This window comes from Aptenodytes patagonicus, chromosome 7, assembly GCF_965638725.1.
Source record: "Aptenodytes patagonicus chromosome 7, bAptPat1.pri.cur, whole genome shotgun sequence".
Lineage (NCBI taxonomy): Eukaryota > Metazoa > Chordata > Aves > Sphenisciformes > Spheniscidae > Aptenodytes > Aptenodytes patagonicus.
In genome coordinates this window covers 67854271-67866336 of record NC_134955.1, presented here as the reverse complement: position 1 = coordinate 67866336, position 12066 = coordinate 67854271, and the positions used below count along the sequence as shown (strand labels likewise).

The window sequence follows — 12066 nt, the reverse complement described above, 5'->3', positions numbered from 1 at the left end:
CCCGGAGCCTTCAGGCCGCTTTCCCTGCATGGGGGCAGGCGGGGGGGGGGGGCGGCTGCCGCCGTAGGGCCCGGCCCGCAGGGTCGGCCTCTTGGTCAGAGTTGTTGCTTTTGGGGCTCCCTTCCAGAGCTGCGTGATGAGATCCTCATGGAAGCAGAAAGCACCTCCAGCCTCAGCCAGGACTCCCTGGCGAGCCTCACGGCGGGCGACGTGCTCATTCGCTCCACGGGTGTCCACAGGGAGAAGCCTGTTGACGCTGTGACAGGAGCTGGTGGCCGTGTGAAGAAAGTGACGATCGCTGTCGAGAAGCTGCGCGAAGTGGTTTCTCCCTGCCAGGCGGCTGGTCCGGCTTCGCCTGGAGACGGAACGCCCTGCCTTCCTCCAGCCTTGTTAGCAAACGGGGCCCCGTGCGGGGGAGCAACCCGCGGCACCCCCCGCAGCGCGGCACCAGGTGCGTGATTTTTGAGGTGAAATCACTGCGTGGTGTTTTCAGCCATGTAGTAGTTTTACAGTTAAGGAACTTTTGTATCCTGGTGCTGCAGATATCGCCGCGAAGTTGTGTGTGTGTGTGTGTGTTTGTTTTCCCAGACTCTTGTTTTGCACACGAAAAGCGACTTGTGCGGGGTGAGGTGGTCAGAGCTCGGTTAACAGAACTCCAGTCTTGACTCCAGATTCCCAGTCCAATTAAATGAGGCAATTATCATCTTTATCAGAAAAATTATGACTGTCGTCATGACATTTCAGAAATATGCCAGGCAGGAAGGTTTTAGGCAGCATCAGAGGATGAAACGGTGTACACAGGCAGGGACCTAAAGAAGAAAGTTAAGAGGATCGATGGCTTTCCAGTCTGTCACAGTTTTTAATGCGGTTTGTAGCTCATCTTTGTAGACGCCGTACGTATCTCTTCAATTTTATGCCCAAAGTATAGTCAGCAAGCAAATCCGTGCCTAACAGAATATTGCTCCTGCCAACGGACAGCTCTGAGTAGTCCCAATATTTGGGTCGTCTTTGTGTTTTCATGGAATTTTGTGAATTATTTTGTGGTTTTATACTGGAAGAAAGATCAAAAGTCTTTTAAACACTTCTCTTTGCTTCTTTAAAGATGATTTTTTCTGGAGAGCTTGAGCTAGTAGATGTTCAAACTATAGCTGTACAATCTTGCCTTTTTAAAGAACTGTTTATTGGACACTTGAAAGGTAAAAAATACTAAATGTTGGAAGTAGGCATTCTGAGAAAGTCATTCAGCTCTAGTCTTTTTTAATTTGCAGAGTTTTTGCAGGTTTTATGGCACAATGTGAGTTTCAGAGCTGGTCAGTGAAACAACTATTAAAAAACTCTTAGGAAAAAAACAAGTTTCCCTCCTATCTACCATAACTTTATATTTTACTTGTTGAAGTTATTTTTCTTCCCTTGTAGTCTTGGAAAACAAACCAACCAACCCTACCCCTCCTGAACCCCACCTGCTTGACACAAACAACATATACTGGTCAACTGCCTGTACCAATGAAGCTCACATAGATGAGTAAAGAAAATGAAAAAAAAATGGCATCCTTTTCTGTAACTTTTAAAAAAAAAACCTATTTGTAGTAGTACAAAGTAAATAATTTTCAGTCTTTAATAGAATGAGACTAGTGATGTACCATGTACTCTTCAAATTCAAAACTGACACGATCTGTGCTACTTGTCTAGTCAGATAGAATATTCATTTTGTTTCTTTAAAAAACTTATCAGTTACAGTCTTTGGAGTTTGGGGAAGGGGTTTTAGTCTTTTTGGGGTCAAGGTTCAAACAGCTTCAAGAGATGTTATTTTTATAGTGTTAGGAAGACGTATTAGTCTCTGACATAACTAAAATGTGTACCGTCCTCCTTTTTCTGTAAGATATGTTGTCATATAATTGTCTTTCTAGACAAGTAGCTTTCTATGTTCCTATGATCTTTAGACTTGAATTTGAGCTACACATTGTCAATTCTTTTAACACTCCGATTTTCAGAGACTTTCATATATTGTAAAACAAGTCTATAATCCATGCTCACAGAATTCATCACGTTTGTAAGCTTCAGCTTGACGGCTGCGGTCATTTGTGTTATGGAAGTCATTATGTTTAGATATCCAAAGATACAAGGCAGAGGAAATGTTGAGATTTGGGTTAGTTGAGGTGTACTGAAAATGCGTAACAAATCATTATGACCACAGTAAAACTGCTTTTATTTTAGGAGACCTGAGTACTAAAGGATGTTCAGAACGTCTGCTTTCAGTAGAAAGTTCTACAGAGCCCATGTGTTTATCACAAATGGTAAGAAAAATTACTGTTGCTTCCTGCAATCCCGAACTAAGAGAACAGCATTTTTCTCAAAAAGTTGTGGCTTCTGTAAAAGCATAGCAAATCTTTGGCTCAGCTTCTGCACAGTAACTGTGCAGCTGCTTTCCTCTTTGAGTTGCTGCTAATGTGATACTAATGCTGAAGTGTTTGGAGGGGCTTTGTTTACTGTACTGCTACCTGTTGCATAATTAATACCAAGGCTTGTTTTTAAATTTTAGTGTAATTCTTCTTTTGAAAAGGCGGTTACACGTGGCACAATATTTGTTAAAAACCCAAAAACTTCTTGTAGATATTTTTTTTTTCTCTTCATATCATAGATAATGAAATGGACATTAGTTTATATGGACCTCTAATACTTACAATTAAAAGGCTTATTTCCTTTTGATTTGTTTGTTGTGCCTTACATAGAGTGGAAACTACGTAGGGCGTCCATATGCCATGATAAGCGTGCACGAGGATAAAATTAACCTGTGCTGTGAAAGGATTGCAGCAATGTCTCCGCACGGCCCAAAGTAGACCTAGTGAGCTGAACAAAAGTCTCAAAAGCACGGTGGAGTACTCCACCGTCAAATAAGGTTAAGTAAGAGATTTTTGCCTTCCTAACTTGCCTTTACGACTCCTCGTAGACTTTGATTATTCATGGATTCCACTTCAAGAAAATTCAGCTCTGTCCCTTCAGTTCCACAGTCAGTGTTATGCGTGCTTAATTCTGTGTGTATGGGTAATCCTGAATTGTTTGAGATTAGCAACCTGTATAAACTTAAACACGTGTAGTTTCACTACTACTTCTTTGGCCATAAATGAGGAGAATACGCTTAATCAGCACTTAGAATACATACTTTTAATTTGAATTGTGTTTCTAGGGGTTTTGTCCCTAAAATGTCATGTGAGTTCTTGACTACGAAGTCCAGATGATTCTGCAGTAGAGATCTTAACATGTTTTTTTCCAAGACCTTGTGTTAGTGTGTGGAGATGCTTACATTTGTGTATTCAGTAATTCCATCCGCTCCTAAAGTTTTGGCCACTGATACCAGAGGCTTTGATGTATGTTTTTCTGCTCTTCTTCTTCTGAAGGATTATCCTAGAGAAGCTGCAGTACAAGAAGATCCTTCACTGCTACTGGAAGACAGCAGAAGACCTAAAGGTAAGACACATCGATGTACTGCTACAGCCCCTTTTTGTAAGAAAACTGATTAATTAGAGGAAAAGGGAGCTTTAATTTTATCTTAGGTACTTTTCTTCAATATAGAAACTTTAGAGTGAAAATATCCAAAGGTTTCTTTGATAAAAAGATGATAATTGTAATTTACATTTTTAAATTTTGCAAATTTTACTTCAGTCTTGCTGGCATTACACTGGCTTATGTAGCTCTTATGATGAACTGAGAGGGGCTTCTACCAGTGCACCAGCATGTTGAGATTCCTTTTGCTAATTGAACTATTCGCGTCTCTGAATAGAGAATTTGGGGGCACACCTTGTTTGGATGCATTTTCCTGTTGTGAGTAATTGTATTACAAATGCATATTTTTCTGCAAGCAACCTACACCATAAAAAGTATATTTTTAATCCTTAAGAATCTAAGAAATCACATTGTTGATGCCTTTTCCTTTAACTTCTGAATCTGCCAGTCAGTTTCAATCAGATTTGGGGAAGTGAAGACTTTTTAAAGAAAATACACTTCTGCAGGTTTCATGGATATCTGTGGCTGTGTAGAGGAAAGAAACACAAATCAATACCCCCACTTAAGGCCAAAAATAAATGCTTTAGTTTCCTCTTTTACGCTCACAGAGGCAGCAGCTGGCTGGCATATCAGCATGTGTGTACTAGCTGTGTGTAGTCAGCAGTAGAGAAACACCGAACCTGCCACAACTTGGGTTGTTACTTCTGCCCAGCAAACAGTGGGTGAAGGAGAGCCTGCAGTCCTTTTAGCATAACTTAAAGCTATTGTGAAAGTTTGTTGGAATTTATGATGGCTGTGGGGAAATATTCATATCACCGTTCTATTTTTTTTTTTAGTTAAATTTTTTTCAAGTTAGAATTTGCAGGGTTTTATTGAATGGGTTGTCTGAGCTCAAGTTACCATTCGTATAGCTCTTTCCCCCAGATTATATGAAGGTAAGGTATTGTCATTTTCACAGCATACCAAAATAGATTTTATTGATACCAACATTCAACACTAGATAAAATTGTGTTAAATGAAGCCTACCCTTACTCTCATCATGATTTAAGTCTGCTACTTAGTGAAGGGAAACAATTTGTTATGGCAATAGATAATGTGGTTTGTGCAGGCAACAGATTCTTCACAGCAAATTTGTACATGTTGAAATAATGCTTTGTCTACCTCTAAAATAGACATTTTGTGTCAGTTAACCCGACAAAGTATATTTTATGTCCTTCCCCACAGACGATGTTTTTATTTCTCAATATGCTACTGGCCAGAAAGAGGCTTTGAGAGCAGTGTTAAAGCAAAAGTAAGTATCTGTTGTTGTTAGTGTCTCAGCTGTTCGGTTTCTGTGCAGATATAATACTGTACTTCTTCAGTTTCTGCCAGAATGCATAGCTGGTAAGGAAAAAGTATTCTTTATTGTTCTCTGTTAGTATTCTCTTTCTGTCTATGAAGGTGTTTTCAGTTTATTTTACCATTCAGAGCTCACTGGAGTATCTTGTTTATTTTGCATATTTTTGGTAATGCCTTTAGACTATTTGAATTAATGATTTCATGATAACAAGAGTCAGGCAAGGTCTGCTCTGATAGATGATTCATTTCATGCCAAAACCATATAATATTTTTAAAGACATATAAGGACACGTGCTGTTTATCCATAGGCTGAAAATCTTGAAGATCAGAAATTTAGTTGGACTTTGCTACTAGTACATTGAACTTTGCAAAATACCACCTGTAAACATATTCTTTGTTGAGGTTGCAGTCATCACAGGGAAATGCCTTTTATATTAGAATCTATAACATAATCCTGAGAAATTTCTTGTGTCATGCTAAAAGACGAGAATAAAATTGTTTCTTAGGTGTCAAGAGCTTCAAGGAGAACTGCTTATATAAGTAGTGATATCAATGCTACATGGGGGAAATAATTTGCTTGGAGGGCATATGGAGAAAACAATGCTATTTACGGGCACTTGTTTATTTTGATAGAACTCAAAATACTCCTGTACTTAAGGAGGTGAAGGTACAGCTCTTGGGGAATGCCTCCACAGAAAAAAAGGAAAGTGTTGGTCAAGACATCAGGTCAACACACAGGGAAGTTGATTCTGCAACAACCATTGCAGCAGCAACTGCTGCTGCCGTTGCTACTACAGCTCCGCTTCTTAAAGTAAGTAGCTTGTGGTAATAGTATTTCTTTATCCACTTAGAACAGTACGTGTTGAAATTGTTGGTAGTAGAGCCAGAGAGACTGAATGTGTCTGCTTACTGTTTTCTTTGCGTCGGTGATTTCAGACTTACTGACCAATATACCAGAGAGAACTAATTTGGATTTGGCTAAATGGGAAAATGGACAGAGACCATTTGATTTATCTTTTAGAAGAATTTCATAGTATTGCTAAACCACCAAACGTTAAGGCTAGCTAGGATTTTATTTGTTTCTTTTGGGAAGCAAATCATTCCATGATGATGGGAGGGATGTTTTGTTCTCTTCATGCTTGCACCTCTTCTGCAGTAAGGTTTTTTTTTCCTTTTTTTTTTTTTTTTCTCCCAGGTTCAAAATGAATTGGAAGCAAAAGTTAACTCAGTTTCAGCATTACTTCATAAACTACAGGAGACAGACAGACAACTGCAGCGTGTTGCTGAACAACAAACAAATACAAAGACTCAACATGAGAAGCCCCACTGTCACGAAAGAGTCAGTGAGCTTGAAAAACAAATGAATGCTTTCATGGTGCAACGGATTCAGCATTTGGAAAAGTTACAGGAGCAACAAATGAATATTCAGGTATCTAAGTAACAATGCAGAAGCTTTCGCTTAATCATTTCTTCTGTATCTCAATGTTATAATAATTTGGATTATATCTTAGTATTAGAAAGAAAGAAAGATCTGTGGCCAGCACATGAGCTTTTCCCAAAAGGGAAAAGCTTTATTTCTGGTTCTGTCCCAGATATCTGTTCCCCTCCCCCCTGTAATTTTTGTGTCTGTGGAAAATAAATGCAAAAGTTGTGAAGTGTTCTCATTCCCAATAAGAGATTGTTTAGACCTTTGTTAATGGAAGAAACTTTCATTTAATAAGTAGCCAGTCAGACACAACAGCTAAGAAGAGTTAGAAATTGTTTCTTTGGAGAGTCCTCTGTGCTTTTTTGAAAGGCAGAATAATGTCCAAGCACGTCTGTGTTCCGAGGTTGTTGTAAATGACTTTTCTGTCAGAGAGCATGTAAAAATCTGATTAATATGATTACATGGCAAGTATTCATGTTTAGAGTTTTATTTGGGAAACTAATGCGTATATCAGAAATACTTTGTAATTCTGTCTCTTAGTCTCATCTCATTAGCTCTGCAGTCAACACGGGTGGCTTACAGCAAATTCACGTACCTTCCTCCAGCCTCATGACAAAACAATCTGAGAAGCCAGAACAGCGATTACTTACTAACGAAGTGTCTTCATGTCAGAGGGGTTTATTTCCTACCAGCGGTCCATCTGCCCAAGGTGAAGGCAAATTCTTAATATCTTACTTCCAGTGTTAGTTTTGCATTCATTTTGTTTCCATTAATAGTGGAATGTGCATCACATCAGTAATGAGTAGTAAACATTTCTTCTGTATAATTGATTTTATTGCCTGGTATACTATATAACGTATACCACTTACTCTGAAAATGTTCCAGTTTAAATTAAAGTGAGAGTTTGGTATTTGCTAAGTGCTTAGTCTGTACCAAAAGAGGTCTACGCTTAACCTAAAATAATCTTACTGAAAAATAATCTATGTGGAAGCTCGTAATGAACTAGCTCATACAATGGCTGGATTTTTTTTTTGATCCCTTTATAATAGCACTTGGAAGTATGAAATTTTCTTCCTGTTTACTTTTTTAATTAGTTCTGTAATGTTTTGCATTTTTGTGAAAAATTCGTAATGTTGGCATGGTTTTTTTTTTCCTCTAGATTTGTTTTCCTATGAGGAAAACTGTTAACATTTAAATAACGTTAATTTGTTTTTCCCCCCTGAAGCATATTCAAGCCAATTTCAAAGTCGTGGCATTCATACACAAAAATCTCCTCTAAAGACACCAGTTCCTCGGAGATATGCTCCAGAACCTGTGTCAAAAAATGTGAAAATCTCAAAGAAAGAAAACCCTGCAACAGAAAAGGAAAATGTTTACAAATCCACATGTGAAGGTATTGTGAGTAAGACACTCCTGTCCTCCACTAGTAGGAATAGCATGGCCTGGGGTTTACTTTGTGTGGTCCTCACCTGTTTTGAGCTGTTGGGTTGCTGGCACTTAAATACATATATTCAGAACATTTGAAAGTACGTTTGGGGAGGGTTAATTTTGTGCATAAGCCACTCAAGTAACTAAAGACTTAATGACAGTACTGATCTAACCTATAGCTTCTGGACAGAATTTCTCACTGAAATATTTTCTCAGATGAAAAATCAAATGACCATTCATTGTCAGGTTTAAGGAAGATTATATAGAATAATGTAAAACTTGGGAGCTACTCAATAACTTTGTCAATATCATTGGTTGATGTCCTGGTTTCAGCAGGGATAGAGTTAATTTCCTTCCTAGTAGCTGGTACAGGGCTGTGTTTTGGATTTAGCGTGAGAACAAAGTTGTTAAGGCACCGATGTTTTAGTTGTTGCTAGGTAGTGCTTACACTAGCCAAGGACTTTTCAGCTGCCCGTGCTCTACCGACTGAGAAGGCTGGAGGTGCACAAGAAGCTGGGAGGGGGCACAGCCAAACTGGCCACAGGGACATTCCATACCATGGGACGTCATGCTCAGTACATAAACTGGGGAAAGCTGGCCGGGGGGGCCGCTGCTCGGGGACTGGCTGGGCATCAGTCGGCGGGTGGTGAGCAATTGCATTGTGCATCACTTGCTTTGTGTATTATTCTATTATCATTACTGTTGTTGTCGTTGTTATTATTATTTTATTTTATTTCAATTATTAAACTGTTCTTATCTCAATCCACAAGTTTTCTGACTTTTACTCTTCTGATTCTCTCCCCCATCCCACTGGGGGTGGGGAGAGTGAGCGAGCAGCTGTGTGCTGCTCAGTTGCCAGCTGAGGTTAAACCACGACAGTTGAATTGAAATTTTTTTCCCAAAAACATGGATACCACAGGGTCTCTGGGCTATCGTAATGAAAACAGCACGAGTAAAGCAAATGTGAAGTAATTTTTTTTTACTGCCTTTGATCAGTTTAGTGGCATGAAACTCAGTTTTTAACATTTCATCAAAAAATAAAGCATCTTTTTTTAGTTGGTTGTGTTTAAAATTGTTTGAGGATCTAAGATTGAGGAAGAACATTTAAAAGATCCAGCCATTGTACTCTAACATCATGGACAAAATGCCTGTTCGTGTCTTTATCAGATCCTTCTTAGACTGCTGCTTCTATCTCTCTTTTACAAAGCTGTCACGTATTCCTATTGTTTCTTGGGTCCAGGAATAAATGAAACAAGACAAAGGAAGACGAACAAATCTGTGGCATTATGGACAGAATGTTTCTCTGTGACTCAGTTAATTGCCGTCACAGTTTCATTCATGTGTTTTCTGACTTTGCTATTGTAAAGCAGTCATAGTGAGATAGATTAGTGCGAGTGGTTTTATGTGACTTGTCTTATCTGAAGTAAATCTGTATTTTAAAATTTAAAAAAATATTTTTACTGTCCTTGGTGATTATTATATAATGGTGAAATATCTGGAAAAGAAAAGAAGGTATTTAATACATTTGAACAAACTTAACAGTAAGTGTAACTTTCTTTTTTTTCTGCCTTAGGTGAAGGGAGACTTCTTGAGCATATTCTGAATTCTCAAGAAATGCCACCGAGGCAAATGGAGTTTTCTGAGAAGGCAACATTAAACAGTAATAAAATGAGCTGGCATTCTGAGAGAGACAGGTAAACATAACAATCCAAAATTGAGGAAGATTTTTTGTTTGTTTTAATGAAATCAAGAAAGGTGTATTAGATATTGATGGTGTAATAGAGTCACTGGTGTGGTCCTTGAGTCTGACAAAGCTGTGCTTGAAGTAAAACACCGGAGCAGCGGTATTTCTATGCTACTTCTGCACTTCCTGTCGTACTGAAGGTATATGACAGCTCGGTGCTAAGGATAGTTTGTAACACCTTTCTCAGAGGTCAGTGGGCATCACTTGGAGTGCTTTTCTGTCTTCTGAGTATATTTCTTCTGTTGCAGCAGCTTGTGGAGTAGTGTCAGGAAGCCAGCTATACAGGTGTGGTGTTAAAGTGGAATTGCCCTTGTCAGTGAGACTCCAAGCTGCCTGCTTACGGGAGCTGTATGTGAACGCTTTGTTGGGAAGCAGCAGCAGCAGCCTACCAGTTTCTAAGCTTTAGAGTGAGTTAGGAAATTTTTTTAGCCATCCAGTCTGAAACATATTTTCCCCAGGCCATAGTTTGATGTCATCATTTCACTAACATAATGAGAAACAGCTACATAGATACTGTCTATACTATACTATATGATAGTATAGACAAAAATATTAATTGCTTCAAATGGAAGGGTATCCAAAGTTTAAATGTTGCTCTATTAGATCTGAATTTTAGATGTAGTCTCACTGTTCAAAATACAAGGATCCAGCTCAAGGTGTTAAGTGGTAAACAGAGAAAACCCAATAACCTCAGATGAAAAAGCAAATTCCATTTTAGATAAAGGTTTGGCATTCTTGCACTTTAAATTCATGCTCAGTTTCAAAGTTGGCTACTTTCTTGGGCCACATGAGGAGCCATGAGACTTAATCAGGAGTGTTTCTCCCATCAGGCATACTGCTTTGCGTACAGACTCATCCCCCGCTTTTGAAAGCTCCTTCCAAAATTGCAGTTCAGTTGAGAAAACGGTGAAAAAAGCAGATGATTTACTTCAAGATCTTGGCCAGTTGAGAAGAGAAATGCATGACATGCTACAGGTAAAGTCCATGTTATCGGAATGACCAAGAGTTTGAATAAGGGGAATAAAAAATGTAGAGGAAAAACTTAGAGGTCTGGTATCAGTAAAAGAGTTGCCCTTGCTTCTACCTCTGTAAAAAGACTGACATTTGTTTACAATTACTTGAAATATTGCAGTCTTTGTATGTGGAAGGGCTTTGAGCCTGAGTAATATCCCAGTGAGTTTGCAATGGACTAGACTGTAGAGGCTCACTGCCATTCTACCAAACAAAACAGGTTAAAAAAAAAGGTGTTTTATTTAGTTGTTGGTTTTAAGGTTTCAGATATTTTCAGTGCCTGTTTTCTGCTTGCTCTCTTCCTGTGATACTAGAGCTACAGAGTTGATGTAACATTCCCATTTGGGAAAGAACAATGTTCTATTTATCTGCAGTCAACTTTAGGGATGAGTTAAGCTCCTTCCTTTCTCATTTTGCCATTTCTTTTAGTAAAGAGTGCTGTTTCCAAAGAATTGCCTGGCATACATCATTGTGTTGTTTCTCATGCTAATGATTTCATACCTTTGGTGCTAGAATGGTTCTGTGCTGGCAAACATGTAACTTGTGTCTGGCTTTTGAAAATTGAGGCTTTTATCTGTTTGTTAAACTGGTTGCATGTGGAAGCAAGGTATACCTGATCATTTAACCTGTCTGCTGTGGTCCTCTCTGTTCTTGTAAACGTAAGCGGTGGGAAAAAAGAAAGGCTTCAATATCCACAGGTTTGTGAATTGGCTTGGAACACAATAGGTTTGATTCCATTTGATTCTATTGGTTTGTTTCTGTGGTTGAAGGTTTCAGCTTGCATTTTTCCCTAAAACTACTGTGTATTACCTGCCAGTTATTTGTTACTGTATCTTTAGAAATCATAGCTTCATCTGTCATATCTTACAGTATAGCTGATGCATTGTTTCATAGATTTTGTAAGATACTAATGGATTGCACATTTAACTGTTCCTACTAGTAAGAGAACCGATGCCATGTGCCCCATTTATGTTGCAAATATTTGCTTACCACTATTGCTAAAAACTTACATTGAATAACATACCTTAGTGTAGGCAGAACAGGACAAGATGGGAGAAGGAATGGCAGGTGAGAAAGAGACAGTTGACATAAATGGATTCAAATATCTTCTTTCTTATCAAAAAGGTCAATAAGAAGACAGAGATGATGACTTCAGCAAGTGTGGAGTTGAGTCAATTGGATACTGAGCTATTGACTTCTCATCATTGAGAGATATGTAGAGTGAGAAAATAAATGCTTGGGATAAATGACCGCTAGCTTTGTCATACAAGCAAATGAAAGGCCTGAATTAACTGGGATAGGTTGAGATGGAACAGAAGGTGGTGCTCTAATCCAAAAGAAGCGTGCAGTGAGATTTAGTAGTTCACAAGGAATTCATTGTGCTCGTTTAAATTGATCAAATATCTACTCTAGATTTTACCTTGACAGATCTGTCTCTAGGTAAGTTTCAACAGCTCTTCTTCTGTCTTTTTAGGAAGCAAATTCATGGAAATCAGACATGAATGATCTTATTAAGGTATACCTTGAATTTTTATGTTTTGTTTTTTTTTTTTTAAATACTGTAATACTGAAACAGTTTTGAATATGCTTGCAATGAGAGAACACTACAATAACTATT

At 38.5% G+C, this 12066-nt stretch overlaps 1 protein-coding gene across 2 annotated transcripts in view; it reads left to right on the top strand.

Annotated features, from left to right (window-relative positions):
* Positions 1 to 89: 89 nt before the first annotated feature.
* KIAA0586 (KIAA0586 ortholog) overlaps positions 90 to 12066 on the top strand; it is a 75851-nt gene continuing 63874 nt past the window's right edge. For both annotated transcript variants that reach the window (XM_076345673.1, XM_076345672.1), the window contains exons 1-11: positions 90 to 451; positions 2215 to 2294; positions 3396 to 3465; positions 4726 to 4792; positions 5473 to 5650; positions 6035 to 6268; positions 6806 to 6974; positions 7491 to 7658; positions 9267 to 9387; positions 10268 to 10412; positions 11923 to 11964. In XM_076345673.1, coding sequence (XP_076201788.1) covers positions 148 to 451; positions 2215 to 2294; positions 3396 to 3465; positions 4726 to 4792; positions 5473 to 5650; positions 6035 to 6268; positions 6806 to 6974; positions 7491 to 7658; positions 9267 to 9387; positions 10268 to 10412; positions 11923 to 11964 — 1578 coding nt within the window. In that variant the 5' untranslated portion in view covers positions 90 to 147. The remainder of the gene's footprint in view (positions 452 to 2214; positions 2295 to 3395; positions 3466 to 4725; positions 4793 to 5472; positions 5651 to 6034; positions 6269 to 6805; positions 6975 to 7490; positions 7659 to 9266; positions 9388 to 10267; positions 10413 to 11922; positions 11965 to 12066) is intronic.